The sequence below is a fragment of the Antennarius striatus genome, chromosome 3, assembly GCF_040054535.1.
Source record: "Antennarius striatus isolate MH-2024 chromosome 3, ASM4005453v1, whole genome shotgun sequence".
NCBI classification, from domain to species: domain Eukaryota; kingdom Metazoa; phylum Chordata; class Actinopteri; order Lophiiformes; family Antennariidae; genus Antennarius; species Antennarius striatus.
In genome coordinates, this window is record NC_090778.1 from 22,699,640 (window position 1) to 22,725,844 (window position 26,205).

The 26,205-nt window shown below is 40.1% G+C and overlaps 3 protein-coding genes across 5 annotated transcripts; all 3 read left to right on the forward strand.

Annotated features, from left to right (window-relative positions):
• The first annotated feature begins 412 nt into the window (after nucleotides 1–412).
• Nucleotides 413–7,604, forward strand: lztr1 (leucine zipper like post translational regulator 1). 3 transcript variants are annotated; one of them, XM_068310381.1, is made up of 20 exons: nucleotides 413–753; nucleotides 825–1,020; nucleotides 1,133–1,195; nucleotides 1,272–1,328; nucleotides 1,428–1,507; nucleotides 1,612–1,720; nucleotides 1,952–2,035; nucleotides 2,119–2,176; nucleotides 2,286–2,425; nucleotides 2,516–2,717; nucleotides 2,855–2,965; nucleotides 3,081–3,173; nucleotides 3,292–3,387; nucleotides 3,629–3,818; nucleotides 3,912–4,081; nucleotides 4,273–4,556; nucleotides 4,923–5,072; nucleotides 6,067–6,172; nucleotides 6,310–6,390; nucleotides 6,791–7,604. In XM_068310381.1, the coding sequence occupies exons 2-20, from the start codon at nucleotides 842–844 to the stop codon at nucleotides 6,905–6,907; spliced, it is 2,370 nt and encodes a 789-aa protein (XP_068166482.1). In that variant the 5' UTR covers nucleotides 413–753; nucleotides 825–841; the 3' UTR covers nucleotides 6,908–7,604. The 3 variants fall into 3 exon arrangements, with proteins under 3 accessions (XP_068166482.1, XP_068166483.1, XP_068166481.1); XM_068310382.1 differs by having other exon boundaries at nucleotides 413–1,049; XM_068310380.1 differs by having other exon boundaries at nucleotides 413–1,020.
• Nucleotides 7,605–7,703: 99 nt separating this feature from the next.
• Nucleotides 7,704–9,007, forward strand: cldn26 (claudin 26). Its single transcript, XM_068311736.1, has one exon. It carries the CDS (start codon nucleotides 8,314–8,316, stop codon nucleotides 8,968–8,970), a length of 657 nt encoding a protein of 218 aa, XP_068167837.1. The 5' UTR covers nucleotides 7,704–8,313; the 3' UTR covers nucleotides 8,971–9,007.
• A 2,150-nt stretch (nucleotides 9,008–11,157) lies between these two features.
• LOC137593184 (apoptosis-inducing factor 3) lies at nucleotides 11,158–26,192 on the forward strand. Its single transcript, XM_068311839.1, has 20 exons — nucleotides 11,158–11,550; nucleotides 15,536–15,748; nucleotides 18,849–19,062; nucleotides 19,758–19,867; nucleotides 19,936–20,045; nucleotides 20,143–20,187; nucleotides 20,266–20,362; nucleotides 20,572–20,684; nucleotides 20,804–20,890; nucleotides 21,004–21,095; nucleotides 21,193–21,323; nucleotides 21,971–22,086; nucleotides 22,246–22,317; nucleotides 22,595–22,658; nucleotides 22,819–22,895; nucleotides 22,966–23,083; nucleotides 23,196–23,294; nucleotides 23,477–23,552; nucleotides 23,716–23,820; nucleotides 25,024–26,192. The coding sequence occupies exons 2-20, from the start codon at nucleotides 15,718–15,720 to the stop codon at nucleotides 25,061–25,063; spliced, it is 1,797 nt and encodes a 598-aa protein (XP_068167940.1). The 5' UTR covers nucleotides 11,158–11,550; nucleotides 15,536–15,717; the 3' UTR covers nucleotides 25,064–26,192.
• Nucleotides 26,193–26,205: the final 13 nt, after the last annotated feature.

A 26,205-nucleotide genomic window follows, 5' to 3' on the forward strand; every position in this document is an offset into this window, starting at 1 on the left:
AACTGTTTCCTGAATATGTTCCGTTAACCAACTTCACTTTTAAAAATAAAGGGTTCTTCCTTGTTACCTTCTTTTCCCTTCTACTAAATTTTTATAACAATCTGTGCAGAAGTTTTTCTGTAAAATGTGAAAAATATTATATATTATTATTATATCATCGGGGAGAAGTGATTAAATTTATGGCAGTAACTTCATAGATGTGTTGTTTCTGTTTTTACTGTGAATTAATTCAAGATAATCGTTAAAAGTAAATAAGGAGAAAAACAATGTTTGTTTGTTTTATTTTCATACGTGGAAAAACTACCCAAAATGTGTGAGTAATCCCAGTTGTTCTTATAATCTCTCAATACTTAATAAAGTTTTTTTTTCTGTACAGGAAGTGGAGTCTCGCGCTGGGGGGCGTGGCGTCGGTAGCTTCCTGAGATCTTTAATGACAGAACTCTTGTTCCGCTTCTTAAAAAAAGGGTATTTTTGTGGCTAATTACTGTCTGCCAGCTCATCTAGTTAATAAACATATTAACTGAAGCATTGTAACGGAAAAAACGTATATAATTTGAGTATCTAATCGTGTACTTTTTGCTCTAATTGTTAGCTGTTTTTGTTTTGTTTCGCAAGTTAGCATCGCTACAAGAGCTAGCTTGCTAACGTGGACAAGCTATGAGGCGATCGTTACTTGGTAGCATCGTCAGTAGCTAAGCGTTAGCTAGAAGACCAGAATCCTCTGTCGTAAATAAAAGAACTTTATGTAAACAGGTAATTCCAGTGTTAGTGTCAGTCTGGAGTACTGGATTTCAAGATGGAGTTAACAGCGGACGTCTCTACAGATGAGTGGCCCTGAGCGATGATTCAGCTGGACGAGTTAGCAACAATGTCCTGTAAATCAACCAAAGTGGCCCCGAGTGTTGATTTCGACCACAGTTGCTCCGACAGCGTGGAATATCTGACACTCAACTTTGGCCCTTTTGAGACTGTTCACCGCTGGAGGAGACTTCCTCCGTGTGATGAGTTCGTTGGTGCAAGGTAACATGTCAGCTGATGAACAGAGTTAGGTGCGGTTGTGTCCGACTGACTCCGACTACATCTGCGTATTTGCTGTATGGGATTAATGTTGAGCTTGAATTGTTCCATTTAGGCGCAGCAAACACACCGTTGTGGCATACAGGGATGCCATTTACGTGTTTGGGGGAGACAATGGGTGAGTAGCACACTGGCAAATCCCCTCTCGTCCTTGTTTTCCTCCGTATCTCATGCCTTTATATGTCAACTGATAGGAAGAACATGCTGAATGACTTGCTCCGCTTTGATGTGAAGGACTGCTCATGGTGTCGGTAAGATTACAACAAATATATTAATAAACAAATACAAGAAATATTTATGTAATGATTTTTTTTTTTTGTATCTGTGTATGTGTGTGTACATCATCACAGAGCATTCACCACTGGAACTCCACCAGCTCCCAGATATCACCATTCAGCTGTTGTGTATGGAAGCAGCATGTTTGTTTTTGGTAACTTTGTCGAGCTTATGTTCTTTATACTTATGTGTAATTTTTCTTCATATTTTAAACTAAGCTGATGTTGATCATACAATTCATGACTTCATGTTTTTCAGGGGGATACACTGGTGACATCTACTCTAACTCAAACTTGAAAAACAAAAATGATCTTTTTGAGTACAAGTTTGCAACAGGGCAGTGGACTGAATGGAAAGTAGAGGGGAGGTAATTATAAACCTGTCTGTGGCACAAGTGTTTTTTTGGGGGGTTTTTTTTACAAGCAATTTTAAAAATCATTGTTGTTGACTTATAATTTTTTTTAAATGAAAACACATTACGTTTGTTTGTTTGTTTTACCATTCAGATAAACTTCATGGATACTAACTTATGTTTAAACCAATCCATTTTATTTTTGATTCAATATACATTAATATGTTGAATTTGTCTCTGTGTCAGCTTGCCAGTGGCTAGATCTGCACATGGGGCCACTGTCTATAGTGACAAACTATGGATATTTGCTGGTTATGATGGAAATGCTAGGTATGTTTAATTTTTAAAAAAAAATTCTTGCGATGAATAAAATCTTTCTATACAATATTAATAGCTACTTTCCTAATTTGTAGGTTGAATGACATGTGGACCATCAGTCTGCAAGATCGAGAACATGCATGCTGGGAGGAGGCCAGTTTGATCAATTTCATCATACTATGACCAGAAGAGCACTGAGAATAGAACAGACTCCAGCAATGTCTTTTATGTGCTAAGATTTTTTTCTCTTTTGTTCCATCAGATCGATCAGAGTGGTGAGATTCCTCCATCTTGCTGCAACTTCCCTGTAGCTGTGTGCAGAGACAAGATGTTTGTGTTTTCTGGTCAAAGTGGAGCCAAGATAACCAACAATCTCTTCCAATTTGAATTCCAGGGTCACATGTGAGTCCTACCTTTGCTTGGGCCGAAGACTCATGTCACCAATCCTGTAGTTGTCAGCATTGCATGGGAATAGTCATTTTCTTTTCTCAGGTGGACACGCATTCCAACTGAACACTTGTTGCGGGGCTCACCTCCACCTCCCCAGAGACGGTACGGTCACACTATGGTGGCCTTTGATCGCCATTTGTATGTATTTGGAGGTGCTGCTGATAACACACTCCCAAATGAACTACATTGCTATGATGTAGACTCTCAGACCTGGGAGGTGATCCACCCCAGTATGGACAGTGAGGTATGAAACTAAGATTTGAACAGAACCATGTCATTAAAATAAGGAAGTGGTCTAATCATATAAGTGTGCTTTTTTTTTTTTAAATATACGATAAAACTGTGTTCAAAGGCTGTATTTCTCTATATCCCTCTGCTCAGATGCCCAGTGGGAGACTCTTTCATGCTGCTGCTGTGATTCAAGATGCAATGTACATCTTTGGTGGAACTGTGGACAACAATGTCCGCAGTGGAGAAATGTATAGGTTCCAGGTTGGTATTAAACACATTTGTGTAGTAGTTTTAATAATTATGTTCTATTTAACTACCATAAATTAATCTGAATATGTCAAAGGTTAGATGTGTAATAATAGAAGTTTCCCCTCAGTTCTCCTGCTACCCAAAGTGTACTCTGCATGAGGACTATGGCAAACTGTGGGAGAATCGTCAGTTCTGTGATGTGGAGTTTATTCTGGGTGAGGTGGGTTTTCATGGTTGGTATGTACTAGGAGCTGAGTGAAAAACTGATGCAAAGTTACTTTCACATAATCAAACTCAGGTATTTTTCTGGTCTGACTCTTGTGCTTTGTTGTTTACAGAGGGAGGAGAGAGTTTTGGGCCATATTGCCATTGTGACGGCAAGATGCCAGTGGCTGCGAAAAAAAATTCTGCAAGCCTCGGATAGGCAGCGTCAGGTTAGAGCCCAAACATTCTTTAATTCCACTGAGCAAAGGAATATGTATACAGCTGAAACCAAAATCAAGCCTTTATACTTAATTGCACAAAACTCATGCTTCGTGGATGATACAAATTAACTTGATCGTAAAATTCCTAAATGATCTTGACTCTCACAGTATTGGTCAGGTCAGTGCCACAGAGGATACTGAATGTTAAACAAAGTGACCCATGTTAAAGTGTCATGCAATCTGTGTGCAGAAGACTAAACAGGAGAGCAGTGAGGAAAGTGACGACGGGGCAGCTGGAGGTCCGAAGGAAACCTCACCGGGCAGCAGGCCATCAGGCAGACAGCCAATGCTGGAGGTGTTCATCAGGGAAGCTGAGGCCCAGCCGTTTGAAGTTTTAATGCAGTTCCTCTACACAGACAAAATCCAGTACCCACGCAGAGGTACCTCCTCCTCATTTTTAACATTGTAACTGCAGAAATTCCAAATAAGGTGAAATGAAAAGGGCTAACTATTTCTTTTCTTGTTGTCTAAAGGTCATGTCCAGGATGTCCTACTAATCATGGATGTTTACAAACTGGCCCTTAGTTTTAAGCTTTCCCGCCTGGAGCAGCTGTGTGTACAGTACATCGAGGCGTCTGTGGACCTACAGAACGTTCTCAGTGTTTGTGAAAATGCCAACAAGCTCCAACTGGACCAGCTCAAGGTAGGTCTGGATAACGGAGACAAATTTAACCCCATTGTCAACTCTAGTTTTTACTGCCCTCCAGTGGTTTAAATTAGTTAATTTTCACGAGATTTGAACTTTTTGTTGCCGTATGTTAAGAGAGGTGTTGGGAAGAAAAGAAATAATTAGTTATCCTCACATTCATACTAAAAAATAATTTCTTCTTCTAGGAACATTGCCTTAATTTTGTAGTGAAGGAGTCACACTTCAACCAGGTCATCATGACGAAGGAGTTTGAGCGTCTTTCTACCCCGCTGATTGTGGAGATAGTGCGACGGAAGCAACAGCCTCCGCCCAGGTTGTATTCAGACCAGCCTGTGGACATTGGGACCTCTCTGGTTCAGGACATGAAGGCCTACTTGGAGGGAAGTGGCCTGGAGTTCTGCGACATTATCCTGTTGTTAGATGGACACCCGCGACCTGCTCATAAAGCTATACTGGCAGCCCGATCCAGGTAGAGACAAGGGCAGGGTTATGATGTGGTTTTTAACATTTGAAAGAAAACTGACCCTTTATATTTTGACCAATTTATATGACCAAAATGCACAGAAACGCACGCATCCTACTGGCCCAGGTTTAACTATCATTGTTAATGCAGGTTTTAAGTTTCAATGAAATAGTAAGACATTTTTAGAAATGTGGAATTTTGTTAGTTCTTTGCTCTCATTTGTGTTGTAATTCCAAAAACCAGCAACCACAGTGCCTTTTGCATCGTTTGATAATTTACGAACCTGTTAAGGTGATGACTAAATTCTTATTGTGACACTGTGACTTTGTGATATGTTTGTCACATTTTGACATTTCCATTTTTACTCCCCAGTTACTTTGAGGCTATGTTTCGTTCCTTCATGCCCGAGGACGGTCAGGTTAACATCTCCATTGGTGAGATGGTTCCAAGCAAGCAAGCCTTTGAGTCCATGCTGCGTTACATTTACTATGGTGACGTCAACATGCCTCCAGAAGATTCTCTGTATCCTTCTTGAATTGAGAGTTTTACAACCAGATGAAAAGTCTTGCTTAGGCCACTAGAATGACAACTACTGGTTAGAAGTGTGATAAGCTGAGAGACTCGTCAGTCAAAACAAAATCAAAACGTTTATCTGTTGTAGCTTTTACTTCTTCAGTTCTCTAAAATCCTTTGATTTTCTGTTTCTTAAGGAACTTTTCAATTTAATCTCAAAATCAGATTTCAGCTCAAATTTACTCAGATATTAACATCATAGCAGATTTGTTGGTTCAGTTGCTGCCTCTGGATCTCTGTATGCAGTTGAATAGAATAGAAATACTATATAGTTTATTAGTTCCCATAGGGAAATTGTTAGTACACTCTAGCAGACACTGTTATAATCACTTGCATATACAGTATATATATAGTTTGTACTGGCCCGTAACACAGGGGCTTGTGGCCAGCAGTGGGGGTGGGGGGTAGAGTGCTCGGGAGTTGTGCTGCAATCATTGGACGACCAGCTCTACGGACTAAGCTACTGCTGCCCCAATAATGAAATAATATAAATAATTTGGTGTGTCTGGGATATAAATTTGTCCTTGTTGTGGAAATTTAAAGTAAAGAAAAAAGTCATGAGGTGAAGTTTTAAGTTCTGGCATCATGTTAGCCTCCATGTATTAATGGTTCCGAGTTAGAAGTGGAGCTCCATGCAAATGAGGCACCTGGTGGCCGCTACAGGAACTGCATCCTAATGAACTGCTGTGAATTACTTTTCAATGGCTATGCCTTGATACCAGAATTTAAAACTTCTATATAGTATTTATACTTAAAATAAAAAGAATTATTTTTCATTTTCAATTTTATTCAAATTGTATCAAAGCATGGGTAGTTAAAATGGACCACTGACTAGTTGGGCAAAAAAACACAGGAAACCCCAAATTACCAAATTTCTCGATGGAATGGACCACAACAAGAGTGAAGGTTTTTGTGTTACTTCCTTGACCCCCCTGATAAACAGCTACCTATTTGCTGCCCCATACTATTATGGGTTTTCCAACAACAGGCTGCAGGCTTACTGCAAGCAGAATCTTGAGATGAACGTCACTGTGGAGAATGTTCTACAGGTACAGCAGTTATGTTTTTATGGGTCGATGAACAAATTCAGTGCTTCCTATTCTTTTTTTTTCTTTTTTCTATTTTTTGCTAAGCTACATGAGTCATTAAGTCATTCACTTCCACTTTCACTTTTGTCCACTTCCAGATTCTGGAGGCGGCTGATAAGACACAGGCTCTGGACATGAAGAGGCACTGCCTGCACATTATTGTCCACCAGTTCATTAAGGTGGGTGGGCTTGTATCCGCAGCCCTGGGGTTTTGCTGCCCACTCACTGCAGCTGAGATAACCCTGTAGGCTAATCGTCTTTGCAGGAGACTGCCACCTTTGGCCTCCTGGTTGATAGCCTGCCATCTTTTGCATAAAGAAGAGATTGTTTACAGCATGACCGGCTGTACAAGCACCTCATCGTGTAATGTTTGGGGTCAAAGTGCCACGCTGATTATTCATTGTTTTTCAAACGCACAGTGGAGCACTCAATTCTCACCCTCCCTCACTGGTGTTTAAGAGTTTCTGTTAAGCTTCTTTTTGTTTATCTTTATTTTGCATGCATGCGCAATCAAGTGCAGCTTGTCAAGTCTTTATTTTTCTCAGTTTTCAATTATTATTTTTTCTCCCCTTCCCAAAGGTATCCAAGCTTCCCAACCTGCGGTCTCTCAGCCAGCTGCTGCTTTTGGACATCATCGAGTCTCTAGCTTCACACATATCAGACAAACAGCGTGCTGAGATGGGCGCTGACATTTAGGATGGTGGCAAGATGGAGTTTCTTTCCTCCTCTCTGGAGCCATTCATCACTGCTCCACCTACTTCCAGTCATTCCCTCGTCCTTAACACGCAAACTTTCATTTCTGCATGTGCAGACCCATTTTATTAATGTGTTATCAAATTATTCTCATTTCTGAATCTGAATGAGGAATGAAATCCATGAGGTAATGTGATTCTTGGTCACAATGGGTACTCTAAAAAAATCCACTTGATGTTCAGTGTGTCATTTATTTATTTTGATTACCCAGAAGAAACAAAGACTAAGGTTTTATTTTGCACAGTATTGCTGCTGCATTTGAAATCGATATGCAGTTGAATATAGTTGATGCTCATGACATGGAGGAAATGTGTTGTCCTTAGCTGTCTTGTTTGAACGTACCTGCTTATGCACAAAGTATACAATATAAAATGGATTATTCATCTAAATCTGTTTACTTCATTTGTGCGTCTGGATTTAAATGTAAGGAATCAAAATCATATGAAAATAATGTCTCTGTTCTGAAGTTATTGTTATTTTCATTGGGACACGTCTTTGTTGACACCTCCTACCTTTACTAACAGACATCCGCTCTGCATCAGTACAATAGAGCAAAGTGTATTAGTGATATCAATATGCTGTTATTAGAAAATTACACTGTTTCATGTATTTAAGCCTTAATAAATGTACAAAGAAAATATGTTGATGTCTTTGTACTGTTTTAAATTGATGATTACATTTGTGGAGCTTTTTTTAAGGTTGGAAGAAAAACACATTGAGTCAGTGTTGAGGCATTGGACTGAATTCTCTGTCAGGTAGTTGTACTGCTTGTCGGAGTCCTTTGGACTTCAAGCACTTTTGCAATGAACAAAAAGTTGCATTCATAGTCCAGATACTTGAGACGCGTAGAGCATCAAAAGCTCATCCTTCAGTTTCATTAGAGCGTAAATATCTTTAAGTGGAACAAAGTTTTCTTTTGTCAAGTCTTTACAATTGTATGAGACTGACTCTAATAGTCAAACTAATAATCAAACCAGTGGCTCTTTATTTCTCTTCCTCTTTTTGCACGTACCCCATGTCCAAGTTGTTCATGTTTCATTTAATACGTCTACACATGTGCCCACAGCCCAGAATCCCAAAGGACATATTGGGTTTCATCGTAAAAAAGAGGTCATTATTCACTGCGATGATAATGAACGTTGAAACAAAACAATATGTCTGTTGTGCCACCATCCTGGATAATCTCCCACATCTCATGCATTTCATTAAGGTGGCTGAATGAGTGGGTTGGCCGGGTCGGTCCTTCTCCCTCAGTGGGTGGGACAGGCTACAGAGACATTCTAGTTCTGAAACCTGTTGTGCAGATCTGCTGACTAGATCCAGGATTCACAGCACAGCAGCTGAAGATAATGGTTTTTCTAACAACCAAAATCATGCAAAGGACAGCGCTCTTTGTGATATTTGGGGGGTTGGTCACTTCTCTTTTCACCACCTTCCTTCCTTTCTGGAAAACAATGAACTCTGACTTAAATGAAGTGGAGAACTGGTTCTCTGGACTGTGGCACACCTGTCTCTATACTGAGGAGGTGGGAATTCAGTGCAAGGCCTACGAGTCTGTCATGGGACTACCAGTGGACCTGCAGATTTCCAGGGTGCTCATGCTAGTGTCTATATGCATGGGGGGGCTGGCTCTGTTGGCCATCTTCCCAGGACTGCAGGGGGTTGAGATGTGCGTGGGGCAGCCAGGCCTGAAGAGAAGGCTCCTCATCCTCGGCGGGGTGCTGTCCTGGATGTCGGGACTTGCCACTCTGACTCCTGTCTCTATTGTAGCCTACACAACTGTGGTGGAATTCTGGGACCAAGGTTTTCCTGACGCTGTGCCACGCTGGGAATATGGAGAGGCAATGTTTTCTGGATGGTTTGGAGGTTTGGCTCTCATTATCGGAGGGACCCTTGTCTTTGTAGCTGTATGCATGGGTGACTTTGACCAGAGGCCACCAAGTGTGCCGAATAGCCCACAATTGAGGCACAGGACAAAAAACTACCTGAAGACAGAGGTGTTATAGGTTCCTTATGATCAAATGTGTCATGCACATTAGAAACTACTTATGGAGCCATGCCTTAATCGTAGAATATAGGAGTAATGTTGTGATTTCTGATGCATGCTTTGGCTTTATTTATGTGATATCATCAAAAATAAAATCTTATTGTTGAAAGATGGAAACTACTGTATATGATTGTTTTTCATTGATTCCAAGGTCAAATTCATCCTGAACATGTATCAAAGTAATGTGAGGTAATGAGCAGTTGCTGCATTTATTGTAAGTCTACGGAGGATAAATAGGACAGAAGGACTGTGTTTCCCGAGAGACGTGAATCTAGTTCACATAAAACTTTCCTTAGGATAAGAACAGAATTACTCTGTAAAAAAGCAATGATTAAAAAGTTACTTCATGTGTTTTAATGAAAACAAATGGAATTAGTTTCATAGTACTGTAATATGATTTTTTTTTTTTAAAAGTGACAAAAAATATATAAATATGAAATTTAAAAAAATCAACTTTATTAATACCCCGTAGGGAAATTATTTAAATTTTCAAGCCCCATGCAGGGGTCAGCCTTTTACACACAGGCACACAGGTCAATCTGAAATTCAGGAAAGTGTCCAATAGTAGTGCACAGTGTCCCTAAGCTCACCGCCAGAGTAGAAGTGAATAGTTGCATTCCAGTGCCGCAGCTACTCTGTGTTAAATTTCACTCTGGGGAGGGACTTGGCACCACCAGCTCCTCTCAGTCCTCTGCTTTGGTGTGCTGCTGTACATTTGGAGAGTTTTTTGTCTGTTTTTCGATGTTACTAAAAAAAATATTAAATGAAATAAAACAAAAGTACAGACATACATCAGAAAACATGATAATAGATGATTTTTTTTGTACTGCAGCAAAACTTATTTGGGTTAAACACTTATTTGGGTTAAACGCACACATTTGCTTATTCATCATTGATTAGATCCAAATTGTCACTTTGAATCCACTCTAGCTGACATTCAAGCTCTGGAACGCTGTGATTTGATACTTTGACTGATTCATTCACTTTGATTCTCGCTTTGGATGCAGCAGCTATTTCTAGCCTTTGCGTTTAATTCAATGAAACAAAGTGATGTGTAAAGCAGGCCCTCCTCACCTCTGAACTGTGCCCATACAGGTAAATTGTTGAACATGTGCATGAGCACACATACAGAGCAACACTAACGCAGTCACGCCGAAGCTCATGTCAGCTGTCAACACGTTGTAAGAAAGCAGGGCAAATCTTATGAATCAAAACCTTTACTTTTCACACAAATTTTCAATTGTTCATATATTTTTATTCGTATCATCCTTAACTTGTGGGAATAAGGTTGTTTCACAGAAATCAGGTGAATGGCCTTGTCCCGGTTTTTATTTGAATGCAAAGTTTTCAGTTCATCCAACAGTGGACATGCAAGGACTGGGAAAAGAGCTCATTTCTATACGACTTCTATATTTTTTAATGCTGCTCCCAACTCTGAAATTCAGATTCATCAGAATCATCAGTCTATGCATGATTTGAAAGGAGCAGCAAAAAGACTGCAAGAGTTGATTTTAGCTCCCACTTAAAGAGTAGTTTTATGTAACCTGGTGGTTTTTATTGAACGCAGTTATCAATGTCGGGCTGGTCAGCATTAACAATAAGAGACATGCCTGCAGCAGCGCAGATAGTGTGTGAAGCAGTGTGATTAGTGGGCAGTCAAACCAGGCAGAGCAGGGAGGAGAGGGCAGCAAATGTTTGATCAGGCTTTACTGGTGCGTCAGGTCTTTGACATCTGAAGGCGAGGCTGAAAATGACTGGACAGAAAAGCAAGGAGAGAGAGAGAGAGAGAGAGAGAGAGAGAGAGAGAGAAGGGAGAGAGAGAGAGAGAAGGGGGAGAGAGAGAGAGAGAGAGAGAGAGAGAGAGAAGGGAGAGAGAGAGAGAGAGAGAGAGAGAGAGAGAGAAGGGAGAGAGAGAGAGAGAGAGAGAGAGAGAGAGAGAGAGAGAGAGAGAGAGAGAGAGAGAGAGAGGGAAGGGAGAGAAGGGAGAGACAGAGAGAGAGAGAGAGAGAGAGAGAGAGAGAGAGAGAGAATGTTTGGGAAACAGAGGAGGGGAGGCAGGGCAAGAGCTGGGACCAGGGAGAATTCATGCTGTGTTAGCATCCCCTCAGCAACTCCATCAATACCGCATACAGCTGAGAAACTGGCAAAGGTGCTCCGTGCTGCATTTTCAGGCTCTGCAAAGGAAAGAAAGCAACTCCCACGACCGGTCAGCTCAGTCTGCTGCTGGAAGGGGGGCTCTGTGAGGGGCAGAACATTCACAAACACAAACACCCACACTCTCACAATTACACACACTCTCTAGAGCCTCTGCTGCATCAAGAGGCAGGCGAAGACGGCCGAGGAGGTTGCAGAGGGACACACACACACACACACACACACACACACACACACACGCACACACAGATTGGGAATACTCCAGCGGAGAGAGCCCATCACTGAAAGAAGCAGGACTGTTGAGAAGACTGGTGTTAATATGCTCCACAGGGGAAGCTGAACAGGGATTTGACAGGGTCTCAGTGCACCTGCTCCATGCACACCGGTGAGATGATTTGTTCCTTTTACAGTCAGGAAAACGTAGCTGTTGTTAGTTGTGTTACTGTGATGCTCTTTAAGAGATCATTTCAGCACCATGTGTACTCTATAGGCATAGAAACTGTTTGCTCTCTGGTCAAAGGAAAATACCAGCTCTTCCTTGGACGGTGTTGAATTGTAGTCCAGTTTATAAAACTGAATGATGACATGTGAGTCTGTTCTGCCCCACGTATGGAAATAAGAGCATTTACAGGGCAAGCGTTTAATAGTGCATCAAGAAGTCACAGGTTTAACACTGTTTGTTACTACTAGTTGTTAAACATTGTGTGTGTGCATGTGTGCGTGTGTGTGTGTGTGTGTGTGTGTGTGTGTGTGTGTGTTGTGTGTGGTGAGATTTTAGTCAATATTACAATTGTAAAATGTCAAATGAAAGCACGGCTCCTCTTTGGGGGTGTACACCGCTCTGTAAACCACTATTCTGGTTTTCCATGACATCATACAGAGGTTATCACTCAGAGCAGCTAAAGGACCTTAAAGGAATCATTGGTGCCATTGTTAACCAGCTTTATGAAATAATAATAGTATATGGCGTAAGAAGCCAACTTTTTGAACTTGGATACAGGACATATGATTTTTGAGTGTCACAGTAAATAATTTCTCAAAGCCACGTGGTCTTTATATATTATTCTAACTGCACATAATTTGGAACTTTTGAATCTATTTGTTGACAAGCACACAACAAAATCTGTAAACTTGGGTCTAGACTTTTATGGGTGAAACTACTCACAATAGGGAGAAAGATGCTGCTCTTTATTCTTTTATAGGTAGGATATGAAGGCAATGGAGTAGAGAGAAACCATCAATCAATCAATCAAGTTTTATTTATATAGCGCTTAATCATGGCAACAGACATTTCAAAGCGCTTTAACAGACAGAGAAACCCAACTGAACCCTCCAGAGCAAGCATAAGCGACAGTGGCGGGGGAAAAAAAACCCTCAATGAAGAAGAAACTCCGGGCAGGACCCAGACTCTTTTGGGCGGCCATCCGCCTCGACCGGTTGGGTGGGAAAGAAATCAAAGGAAGATAGGAACAGGGAAAGAGAAAGAGAGACTGAGAGAGAGTGGCAGATAGGCCAGATAGAAAGGGATTTTCTAAAGGGATTTTCAGGGACGTTCTGTTGACTCAGTTATCAAAGGTCCATAAAGGTAATTTAAAAGAACACCTCAAACATTTGTTATTTACGCCCTCACGTGAGATAAAACAAAATGTAAGAACTTCACAGACTTGTCCCCCCCCTTTGAGTGGTTCCACAAGCTGATGGTCAACAAAGGAGATAATCTCTAGGAGGCAGGTGATTGAGCACTTATGCTCAACAGTTGGGTTACGCAACCAGGACACGATTCCCCCGGCTTATCTTGTTATTTTACAAAGCAGGAAAACGTGCAACGTTATGCAGCGGTGGGCAAACGTTAAGAGTGCAGCTCTTGCATTTTATCAGTCGAGGATCATAGAGCCCTAATCGTTAACTAAAGGCTAACATGCCTGCTAAACAAGTGTGTGAATAATAACAGGGACCACCAGTTTGCTGGAGGTGAATGAACCAATGAACCCTCGGATTTTCTTTTGTTCAGCTGCCGGTCTGGTATCAAGGAATGCTGCAAAGTGACCCTTAATTAACATTTACTTCTACATGTGGATGTTACTGCATCTGTTTCTCTGCTGCTGATGTTTATTGATGAGGGTCTGGTTTGCTACTGGTTTGGAGGAGGGGCGATTTCAAGAAAGGTAATGTCCCTTTTTTAATCATGGGTTCAGCTTTTCAGGACAAAAATGTGACAAAAGCGATGGATGTGACCGTAAGAGATCAGGCGTTTTGGTCTTCAACATTCTTGCTTTTTTCCACTCAGTCTGTAAATAGATTGGCCCCCTCACCACCAGCTAGGAACCGCGTTTTGCTAATTCTCCCCACAACATTCCAGTAACAGGTATTTGTAAGGAAGTGAGTGAAAATGACAGCTTGTTTGCAGGCAGGATTATTTGCACTGCTTACAGACAGGCCCAACAGTGAGAGAGCGCGGGATCTGCGTCATATGTTGTGAGGAACAAATCTGCTTAACCTAGTTTAGTTTTGCACAAAATATCTCAGACTTTCTGGAACTCCAGGATGGCGGCTCTTTGTGATCCAGTTTGCTGCTCATCAAAGTGTCAGCAGTGGCAAATTAAGAAAAGGGGCTACATGTGTGTGTTAATGGCAGTTCAAGAGGATGTGTGTCTTTAGGGGAAATGCCAGCAGGTCACAGGTGATAATAGGACTGCAACATCCCACGACACCCCTGAATTCATCATTTTATCCTGACCTACACATTTCTGTGCCTCTGGCTTCCTGAAAATGTTGCTTTTTGATTTGTGATTATATCTCATCAGGTTTCAGAGATGTGTACCTAAAAAGGTATACAGTGCGCCGTCGTTCCTCGTGGTTAATGCGTTCCAGGAACCACACACAATTAACGACATCCGCGATAGAGTGACGAACTATTAATCTTATTATTTACGGTAATTGAAATGTTTATGAACCCTCCCCATAGTGATATTAAACCATCTTCTACCTGTATTACCTTTCCCCACACTCTTATCGACTGTTTAAGCACTTTTGTGTCTCACAGAAGTCCTAGACTTACAGAACGGAGCACACTTCCGGATGCCGTCAGCCAATACAATGCATGTATGATATCACCTGACCGCCTTCCAAAAATTTGCGATGAGTACAAAAGTTGAAATTTGACCTTGACCTAGTTCTCTCAAGGTCAAGATCATCATCTCATTTTCATCCCCTTTGCCGACCGAGTAATGTGCTTTTTGTTTCATCTTTCCATCTGCAACGGTCGTGAAGATATTTGGTGGATGGATGGATGGACAGACAGACGAACACACAAACACTGACTATTACAATACATCACCGCTTTGCGGGATGTAACAACAGGTCACAGATAAAAATACTTTGCAATTATTGATTTAATTCTGGACAGTGGGTTTATGCTTTGTAACTTTATCATATCTGAAAAGAAAGTAGCAAATAAAGCAAACAGCTAATGGAAATAAAACAACAATAATGATCAGTATATTCAAGTAAAAGTACCTCAAATGTATCCTTTTGTAGGCTACAGTACTTGAGTACTAGTAACTCCAGTCAGTGGAGATCTTTCCATTCCTCTTCTTCTAGGCAGCGCTCCATTCAACGCTGCACACTTTTTTCGGGGAAGTTCAAGGACATTAAGATGTGCTCAGAATATCAAGCAGTCCGTTGGGTTGTGGCTCTAAAGGATGATTTGGTGATAGATGGCACCGTGTTCCACGATACACCTGCCACCCTGATTCTTGCTCAGATTCATGGCCGGTGAGGCCATGAGTAACTACTTACTGTATGTGTGGGTGAAATACCAGAGCTGGCAGAAATGTGAGGGAAACGTGGCAACACAAAAAACAAGTCGGATTTTGAAACTCGAGGGGCCCCTGCTTCCCTTTAAAGTGGGATGAGAAAGTTAATAGGTTTTGGAGTGCTGTTAATATTTAACGGTTTCCATGCAATATGCATGAACAAAGGTAACAGCGTGTGTGGAAATGTTCCTAATTAACGCAATTGCTTCCTTTTTACAAGCACTAACGTGTTACATAGACACACACAGAAAATTGTCTGGTTTATTTTGGGAGGCAGTCTAATCCTGACTCAACATCAGACACTTTTTGTGGTGACGCAAACACAGTCAGAGACTTCGACTGATAAGAAATCACGCGACATAAAGATACACAAGATCATAAAACCAACATACAGGGGCCACATATTTTCCTCTGTTTGCAAGATATCATCTAAAAATAAACTTATGACTTGAGACTGGAACCAGTCAGACAAGCCATCACATATGTGGAAAAAATCTTTTCTAATGTCATACTTTATGCTCATTGTGGATGCTGTTGCTCTCTCTGTCCATGCAGATTATGTTGAAGAGCTGACGTGAGTCATGGCTAGCCAGAACCTGCAGGTTCTCATACACACAGTTTTGTGTCATTGTTACCTCCCGGCCAAGCAGCCCAGCCAGAGGATCTGACCTCCCTTACGCTCCTCTCCCTCCCTTCCCTCCCTGACTCCCTTGGTGTCCCTCAATCCTGGGCCCAACATGGGAGGATGCTTCTCAAAACCCAAACCAGGTAACCGACAGGCTTCCTTATCTCAGCAAGGAGAATGTTTATTTTCAAAGAAAACATAAATGAGCATAAAAATTGCAGGTGAGAAACAGGAGATGTTTCTAAAGTAATCTTACAAACACGGAGAGGGCAAGATAATAGATATAACTTTTGTTCAACGCTGTAAATGATTATTGAAATCTTCATTGAAACAGTATTGAAAAACCTCTGTGCTGACTTTGTTTTGTCGGTTCTTACACCTCATATCAAATTGTGTCCATATGATTTTGTCCAACCTGTTCATTGATCATTCTCACATTATGAACAAAGATCTTTTACCTTATCAATAAGAAATACAGTCATATTGATACGATGAAAGTGATGTTCAAAGTAACGCATGTAGCCAAATTCCTATCTGTGTCCCTGTTCATCTAAATTATATTGAAGAGTTTCATAACACAGTAACCAATGAAATAACTTCAGGTTAACACAGAAAAGACATTGTGTCCATCAGTCATTTCTATGATATCATTAAATTCATGCACATTAGAATTTTATTCTCCATTTCTTCATCTTTATTTACAGAGATGCTGATTATTGTTCTCTGCTGAATATAATGAAAATATATGTTCAGGAACTTTCTGAGTTATTCTCAAAGTTACCATCAGCTTTCCAATCCTCCTTCACGTGTTCTGTTATCTCCAGCGTGTGGGGGAAGGAACTGAATGCCCTCTGTTGTGTCATCTTGGGTCAAGAGAATTTACAATAATACTGACATACCAAAATACAACCATTAAACTATACATGTATGGCACTGAAGATAATCATAGATCATATTTCATGGGACGAAAATAAATTGCATTCAAATGTTAAATACGTTACATAATGTGGAGGTGATGTGAGGACGATGAGCAACAAGGTGTCTGTGTTAAAACAATTAAAGAAGCTTTAAATTGCAATTTCCTCCGGGATTAATAAAGTATCTATCTATCTATCTATCTATCTATCTTGGAAATGTTTGTCATTGTGTCACCTCCAATCTTCAACAATCCATCGCAGCTCACTTAACAGGGATTTATCCTGAGAAATGTTTCAGACAGATTGATTTATATTTTATAAATTCAAATAATCCTTTGTGGTTACAAAGTTTATGATCAGACTGTAGAAGCATGAAAGATTGTTTACAGAAAATTGCTTTCTCTTCAAACCAAGTTGTGTTGAAACACGAAGGCAACATCTCATCTGACTCTTTTCAATATGAAAGGTCAGTTATTCCTCTCTGTGTTCACTCTCGATGTCTGGAAAACGGTCCTGTGTGAACGCAACTGAAGATTGAGCCAGCGACACACCCCCAACGCACCCTGCAGATGCAGCTCATTGAACCCTTGTATTGTAATCTCTTTCTTCAGCCATTACCCAGACCCAGGGTTTATGACTGTAGGTGAGGTTTTGAACTTATGACGTCTGGTAAATTGAAAGCTTTACAATCTGACTCAGCTATCATTTTTCCTGTGATGTCGGATACAATGCCTCAAATACCATTAACATTGTCACGCTTCTCATAAATGTTAGATAGAACCCAAAAGCATGACAGGAGAGTAGGTAGATGAAGAATCAAAGTTTGTTTCAGTTCAGAGTAGAGTTCAAACGAATCCTACGAGGAGCAGGCAAGAAGGCAGAGTACAGAGATCAGGCAGAATCAGTACAAGGTAGTCAGACAGGAAACAGGAATTATGGAAAGTAGGATTCATTGGATCCTCACACTTGGACGGTCCCATGGCAGCCACTTTGTTCTCCAACCAGAGACTCCTCAATCCATCTTTGCCTTGAGATCCTGTCCATAAATAACGACTTGTACAAGTTACCCCGATACCCAGTGTTTCCACAGTCCTTCTGCACTGCCCTCCTGAATTCTTCTACGCAGAGGTTTTTACTCCAGAGACTGCTAAAGCAGTATGGCATCATTGACCATGTCTGCTGCTTCTGGAATCTCCAGAGACGCGAAGATACTAACAAGCCCCCACCTAAGGTCTTCTGTGTTGGAGCATAAAATATATCACTCATGAAATAGACTACCACCCCTCCAAGAGTTTGTCTTTAGAATCAGCTGAAGTCAGTCCAAGTACATCTAGTCAGTACTTTTTGACCTCCCACACTAGCTGTGGTTCTTTTGCTTTCATAGACATGAGGCTCATCATGTTCTTTGTCCCCCTTTCTGGCACCTGGTGCTGAATGCACCTGAGCCCAAAGACCATCCCCACAGGTGGTGATGCTCCATGTCGTTTTTAGGGATGGGTCTGGTTGAGCCCCATTGTCCAACCGTCAAATGCTCAAAGACAAACTGCCCTCCCAGAACTTGCTCCAGAAGGCAGTCACAGTTTCACTTTTCTGGACTCGCTCCACAACTTTCTCTTGGGTCTAGAATGCCCCTTATTCTGGCCCCTCCCGTGAGACCAATTTACCTTGAGACCCCCCTAACCCTACCAGGGCATATTGCCCCTGACAACATAGTTTCCAAGGCCACAGTGACACACATGAAAAACCTCTACAGCATTAAGGTACAGAATCTTTGGAAACATAATTTTTTACGCCCATCAAATGAAGCACCAGTGTGATGGTTTAGCAGCAAACCTCTGGAGAGTCTCTTCAGCTGTGGAAAGCTTTCTTTTTCTTTTGTCCCGCAATTGTACTCACTATTATGATTTTCCATTGATTTTAATTAAGACTCGCTCAGCAGGAGAAAATTCCAGCCAGATTACTGTGTAAGAACCAGATGACCAGCACATTTTTCCAGCCGAACAGATAAAGCCTGCTACAGTATAAGAAGCAGTTACACAACCATTTCTTAATGTTCAGAAATATAAACCCAGCAGCCATGCATCACATGTCATCAAAGAAAATAAAAAGTCTCTTAAAAGAAGAAAGAAAGATTCAATTTGTGTAAAGTTGAAGACAGGATGTTGAAGGCACATTACAGGAATGATGAACCAACAATGATTGATAGCATTATATATCTAGCAATACTACAGATGAAAGCTTTGTAGCACCATTTTACTGATCGCTTGTGTGTAGATGTTGCGTTTAGACACACATTGTCAATCATTTTCTTATCTGTTTTGTGCAGTTGAAGTGAAAGTGGAGCTCTCTCTCCTGGAAAAAGAAAAAGAGATGGACGGGCTGTCACCTAATGGTAAAGCGAGTCCCTTCGCTGATTGCAGACCCAACGGGGCCCTGGGACACGGCTCGGACGACGACTCCAACCCGTTTCCCCTCTACCAAAAATCTCGGGACTATGTTGAGGCATCTGTCTGTCATGTGAAAGATCTGGAGAATGGACAGTAAGCAAATGAAATGTGAATTTTAAAACAACATCCCTCAATACAGATAGCACACACATGCAACATACTCTATAATATACATAATACATACTGTATTTGTAGGTATTATATATTAAATACGTTTCAATTAATTGAGGGTGACCTTGAAAACGCATCTTCAATTCAGGCTGAATCCTCAACAATTTTTTAAATGATCTTACAGACAAACATACAAAAATGGTTATCAACACAACCTTTTCTCGCCCTTGTTAGCAAATATACATAATACTACAAACTGAAACCTACTGAAATAGAGACCTAACAGAGAAGAAACGTAAAGTCTTTGAGGTTACCCTGTGTTGACATCAGATATTAGTCACATGAGCTACGCCCCATATACAAGAGTGAGTAAAGATGTGACTGCAAATCTCTTGAGCCAAATGTCTTGTTTTAGTACTAATGAGTACATTGTCTAATCTGTATAAGAGAATTGTGTAATTTTTAAAATAAATTGCAGTCTTGCTTTACTACTAATAACCAAAGGACATTTTTTTCATCCTTGATTCATAAATGTTCATAAACGTGTGTGAATATTTGCCTTCCGTGTGTAGCAGGTAGCAGGTAGGAGGTTATTTCTTTTCTTCTTCTTGTTTTTCATTGGTCAAAATACAAATAAATCTTTTAATTTGTGTGTTTTGTTTTGGGGTTTTTTGCAGGATGCGGGAGGTTGACTTGGGATGTGGCAGAGCTTTGTTGATCAAGGAACACGGGGAGTTCTCAGCCATGGGTCACAAGTGTCCTCACTATGGAGCACCACTGGTAAAAGGTGAGTCGAACATTATCAAATAATAAATATTTAAATGTTGCACATGACACTTTTTTGTGTGATTTAAGGGGTGTTATCAAAGGGTCACGTGCGTTGTCCTTGGCATGGAGCATGTTTCAACATTGCAACAGGAGATATTGAGGACTTCCCTGGGCTGGACAGCCTGCCCACCTTCCAGGTTATTTTTTCCATTGCCGCCTCATTTTATTGTGTTCCTTCTGATGTCTGTGAGTGTCATTGTGTCTGTGAGTGTCAAATTGTGTGTGTTGTTCCAGGTCAGAGTTGAAAAGGAGAAGGTGATCATTCATGCAAACAAACAGGTAGCAAGGCAAAGATGGCAGAGAATTTATGCATGAAAAGAAATACCTGATTGATTTTGGATTGACTGTTATTTCCAGGCCCTTCAGTCACAAAAAAGGTCAAAGCCCATGGCCCGATGTTCAGCGGTTATTAACTCCAACACAGGCTTCAGCCATGTTGTCATCATTGGCTCAGGTGAGTGTGTTTTGGCACTTAATCACATCAACAGACATTTCAAAGTGCTATTATGGAAAGTAAAAACCCAATAAAAAAACTCCCTCATGAGGAAGTAGCTCCTGGCAGAAGTTCATCTTTCTTTCATTGAATTTGAATTGAATTCGTTTGAAAAAATAAAATTAACATATTTTCATTATTTTCATTATTGTATTTTTATGTGTCCTCAGGTCCAGCAGGTCTGGTTTGTGCAGAGACACTGAGGCAAGAGGGCTTCACAGATCGCATCGTTATGTGCACCATGGACCGGCATCCTCCTTATGACAGGCCTAAACTGAGTAAGGTTTGTACACAAACCCTGACCACGTGAACTGAGACAGAGCCAAATGTATTGGACTGTTGTGTAACAGACTGTAAAGGTGCTGCTTGGTTTCACTTTGCTGTTCTCTCCTTGACGTTTAGTCCTTAGAGAGCACAGCAGAGCAGCTGAGACTGCGATCCATGGACTTCCTGCAGGACCATGACATTGAACTACTCACAGAGAAAGAGGTCAGAGGTGGAAACATTGATGTCTAAAGTGAAGAGCTGATTAATCATCTTTTATGAGAAATCAATTTATTAAAAGTATGTGAACCTGTCTGACCCTCTGATGTTTGCTTTAGGCTGTGGCAATAGATGTGAAAACACGATCTGTGACGTTCGAGGATGGTTTGAGGATGGAATACAGAAAACTCTTTATTGCTACAGGAAGCAAGTACGTAAAACTTTGATAACGTCTGATAGTTTGATAGTGAAGTCGGTGATTTTATAGATTATAAAATGCCTGATAGCTTCCGTCTCTGGTTCAACAGACCAAAACTAGTGAACTATAAAGGCAAGGATGTCAGAAATGTGTTTTATCTCCGGACGCCTGAGGACGCCAACAGCATCGCAAGGCTGGCCAACAACAAGAATGCTGTGATTGTTGGAACATCATTTGTTGGTGAGGAAATAACATATCGCAGCAGAACATTAAAAGGAAGTACAACAAAGTTTATTCAATTGGTCAAGTACAAATTTTTTGTTTCTCTTATGTAGGGAAATTGAGATGCTTAATTATTTGACAGACCTAGTTACTGTATTTTACAATTCTACATTCTATTTAAAAATTAAACTTGGAAATGTAAGTAAATCTGAAATGATTAGACCTATTTGATTGATAGAAATTTATTATCAATAATTTAAAAAAAAATCTTATTAATCAACATATGAAACCAAAATATTTCTAATTTATTTTCATTTCAACCATCTATAACATTATACAACATCAAACGCCTTCTTTATTATATGTGTAATATATATGATACACCCAATATGATATCATATATCATATATGTATGTGATGGTAATATCAGTCAACGGCTTTTTTGTGTTTTAGTTCAGAAAGATTTGACATTCATTATGTGTTTTGATCATGTTTTGATCATACATGCGTGTTTTTGAGTGTTCAGGTTGGAGCTTTTGTTATTAACTCACGTCCAATTTTAACTTTTAGGAGTTTAGGGTGAATATTTGAGTATCACAGTGACTCATCTGAATGAATTGGATTCACTACAACCTTGTGTCCTGTGTGTTTTGCTGCACTGGCAGGAATGGAGTTGGCTGCAGCTCTGACTGACAAGGCTCACTCAGTCTCTGTCATCGGGATCGAGCCCGTCCCCTTCAAAAAAGCTCTAGGGGAGAAAGTAGGGAAAGCCATAATGAAGGTAGGAATACTATCACCAACTATACTATCTATGAGAAGAAAAAAAGTTGTAAAGTTAAAGGACAAATCCCTTTTTTTCTGGATAACCCTGCAGTCCCCACCAGAGAATGAGCCATAAGTGTGTTTTCATGTGGTTACTGTCTCTGCATGGTCTTTTCAGCTGTTTGAGGCCAACAGGGTGAAGTTCTACATGCTGAACGAGGTGTCAGAGATGATTGGCCATCATGGACAGGTATTCAGAAAGTGAGAGAAACGGCATGACATGATGCTCAGCAGCGCCATCCTCGCTGTGATGACAAGGCAGATAAGCAACACAAGGATATTAAACAAAATGAAAGCTTATTTGAGACACTTAATACTTTTATGAATAACTTTAGGGAGCGCCAGAAATCAGAAAACAGAGTCTTTCTTCTGTATTTATCAGCTAACAGGAAAAATACATGTGAAATCTCTTAATTCGTCGCTATGGAATAGTAATTGACTTGTATTTTCTTCATCCTGTCGAACAGCTGAAGGAAGTGGTGCTGAAGAGCGGAAAGGTCCTACGGGCGGATGTGTGTGTCATCGGAGCAGGTGATGTAAAATGTACCTTACAAATTAACTCCTGATTTTCTTATTTTTCTACCTAAAAATAAAACTTTGGCAAGAAAATATGTTAAAATAATAAATAAATCATGACATGTGATCACAGCAGGTGATGAAACCCCCTCTTTCTGAATCCTCTCTCCTGCAGGAAGTGTTCCTGCCACAGGCTTCCTGAAACAAAGCGGCATCCACATGGACTCCAAGGGTTTCATCACAGTCAATAAGGTAGTTTACAAGAATCAAAACTCAAGGTTTCTCCTTTTCTTTTTAATTTACTCCTTTAAATTTTCTGCAGTTGATGCAGACAAATTGTGATGGGGTCTTTGCTGGAGGAGATGTGGTGATTTTTCCTTTCCCACCACGCAACAACAAGAAAGTCAACATCCCTCATTGGCAAATGGCTCATGTACATGGTGAGTGTGTTACCGCTCTATTCTTTCATATTAAACTTGAATGTGATAGAATAACCATGTAAATGCTCTTATGCTTGTTTTTTTTTTATATCTATTTTCAACCTGGCTGAAGGGAGGGTGGCGGCGCTCAGCATGATGGGCAGAGCCACTGAGATCAAAACCGTGCCTTACTTCTGGTCAGCTATGTTTGGGAGGACCATACGCTATGCAGGTGGGAGCCTGGCCTAATATTTTAGATAGTTTATAGAAACATATTTTTAAATGTAGTTCCTGTACTGCCCTCTAGCTGTCAAATAAAAAATAAATTAATATATTGAGCTGCAGTTGTATCCAGTTTATCCTTTCTCTGATGACAAATGCAAACATATTTGTATGATTGTTGTTTTCGTGAAGGTTATGGTGATGGATTTGATGATGTCATTATACAAGGAGATCTAGATGACCTGAGATTTGTGGGATTTTACACCAGGTAAGCTTTATATTTTTTATTATTATTTTTGTTAATTTTACATAACAACCAGACAATATAAACTAGATTTTCATTTTTGTTGTCTATGTACTAATGAACCAATTTTAGTCTTAAATTGTGGCTGCTGGTTTGATGATTACTTTCTCCTCTGGTCCTCCTATAGGAGCGAGGAGGTGGTTGCTGTTGCCAGCATGAACTATGATCCTATTGTATCCAGAGTGGCAGAGGTCTTAGGATCCGGAAAGACGATTAAGAAACGTGATGTGGAGTAAGTCTCCTTCCCAGACTTAAATCTGGTCATGTTTACAATAGTTGTTATGTTCTGTATGTTTTCTCAAGTTTTACTGTGCGGTCAATCAATAATATTATTATTAAAGCATATCAAGTCATGGAGCTTGTGACTTCAATCACATGAAAAGTATTACGCGAGCCAAGCCAGTTGGCTTATTGAGACTGTGTGACTTCAGGAATATAACATGGAGAGGAGACCAAACAGTAGAGAACAAATCTCCACCTCCCAGCAGCTCCTCTTATTCTTTTCGTTAAAGAAGAGAAAATAGATCCTGCAATCACCTTTGTCTTGAAACATTCCCAACAAGATTCCTGAAAATATGTTGTGTTGTTATTGCATAATCCTTCTAGATACAAACTACTGCATATAAATTGAGTAAATATACATAGCTGTATGGAATTTAATCGCTGATTAAATTTTGAAAGGTTAAATTTATCTTAACCTGTCTGTTAAATGTAAGCATGAAGAGACAAAGAAGATTTTCAGCTATTTTTAACTGCTTATATTAATCATCAGAAACTGGTGTTAAGTTAACAAATGATAAATAACAATAATCTATGATAAGAATATATAACATTAATATTTTATCATGCGTGAAGCACATTACCATAGATAAAATAAGATTTGGAATTTCCTGTTCAATGATTACAATAGCTGCAGTTGATGTTGACACCTGTTGCAGATACTTCACATGCAGAATGAATATGTAAATATAAATGTGCCCTTATATTTTATTAAAACTATATTACATGGTAAAATTTTTATTTTTATCTTAATAAAAAGATGTCAGATTGGGGGGAGGACTGAGAAAAGAATTTCATATTTTACATGTTATTATTACATTGTGAGAACATTTAAAAAGTAGGACACAGACATATTCCTTTTTATTTAAAGTTTAATGTTATTAGCAAACCTGTAGCTCAGTGTTGCTGCTATACTTACTGTGACTTTATTGCATTTCGATCTTCTTTGGTCTGATTTGATCCTGTGTTAATCCTCATGTCTCTCATGTCTTTCATTTCTAATAATGCAAACTCAAAATGTGAAGGATATTTGCACGGCTTGGCAAGTACGGACCAATATGAGCTTTTTTTTCCATCTCACTCGTATGTGTCGCGAGTTGTCGGCTATAGATGACAGAAACGCAAATGTGCCATGTCTTTTTTTGTCGGTTTGCAGGACTGGGGATATTTCTTGGTTGATTGACAAAGGTTCCTAATGACTTCACGTCTGAAGGTCATGAGGACAGACCTCGAGTCCCCTTCCGAAGATGGACACCCGTGGTGGTGACGCGCCGTGCCGCCATCCCGGTCTGGACATAATTTCACTCAGACTGAGGAGAGGCCTACCGGAGCCACAGTCCCTGGAATGATGCTGACACTTGGTTTTCTTCCTTAGAGACACTTTCAAAAGGCAAACAGAGCCATTCATCATTTAAACTCTCTAACTGTGTTGTCTGGACTTTGAGGACAATATCCATGTATGTGATACAGTAAAGAAAACACTGAATCGAGAATCTGAGCTGCTGACAGACGTAACTACCTGTATATTTTGTTTATAAGAAGAGTTGAGGTTTTTTTGTACAAATAACATTGTATATAAATATAATCCTGAATGCACTGTAACAAAATAAGAACATAATTTCAGCTGAATTTTTTTCTAAGTTTTAAATAACAGATTTGTTAGTATGCTAAGATCTGTATTGAATAATCTACCCTGAAAAAAACCCAAACCCAAACCCTCCCCCAAAAAAGAGATTTCTAAATAGATGCATCAGTAAACAAAAAGTAAATCTGCCAAACACAAACTACATATTCACCTACAGTCGAACTTGAACGCAACTTGAAAACACACAACTTTAAACTGTAATGAACTGCAATGTCTAGGATTACCAGATACCTCTTTGTTCGGTTGCCTTGCTCGTAGGTTACACAAATGGAGTTCCAATCAGACTTTGATCACACATTAGAGCTTGAATAGATGAATGTATTTTCTAACAGACATCACCCCCTTTAGTCAAACCCTGCATTAGCTTAAGATTTCACCTCCATTTCTTGTTACCAGCTCAGGGAACTGAGATTTGTTGCCCGATCGTATGCAGAAATGAAATGGCTGCTCAAGTATGTTTCCCCAGTTATTATAAATGAACTGGTTCTCTCTTTTCCATTGGGAATGCCTTTGCGATACACCTCATGAATGTCATGAAGCAAATGTCTGGTTATAACCTGACGAAGTCATCCAAAATGCCTGAGTGCTGACACACAAGTCCACAGAGCGTTTCCAACAGGGAAGCTCAGACATGTTAACGCTACACTTTAAAATAAAAGTCTTCCAGGAGCATCTGAAGTCTGTATGTGTGTT

Bases quoted from the DNA above. Each gene is read 5' to 3' on its own strand.
- cldn26 (XM_068311736.1), top strand. From the start codon at position 8,314: ATGGTTTTTCTAACAACCAAAATCATGCAAAGGACAGCGCTCTTTGTG.
- LOC137593184 (XM_068311839.1), top strand. From the start codon at position 15,718: ATGGGAGGATGCTTCTCAAAACCCAAACCAG. The intron at 15,749-18,848 runs GTAACCGACAGG...TGTTTTGTGCAG, and splicing joins CTTCTCAAAACCCAAACCAG to TTGAAGTGAAAGTGGAGCTC. The intron at 23,821-25,023 runs GTAAGTCTCCTT...GTCGGTTTGCAG, and splicing joins ATTAAGAAACGTGATGTGGA to GACTGGGGATATTTCTTGGT.
- lztr1 (XM_068310380.1), top strand. From the start codon at position 842: ATGATTCAGCTGGACGAGTTAGCAACAATGTCCTGTAAATCAACCAAA. The intron at 2,036-2,118 runs GTATGTTTAATT...CCTAATTTGTAG, and splicing joins GGTTATGATGGAAATGCTAG to GTTGAATGACATGTGGACCA. The intron at 3,174-3,291 runs GTGGGTTTTCAT...TGTTGTTTACAG, and splicing joins TGGAGTTTATTCTGGGTGAG to AGGGAGGAGAGAGTTTTGGG.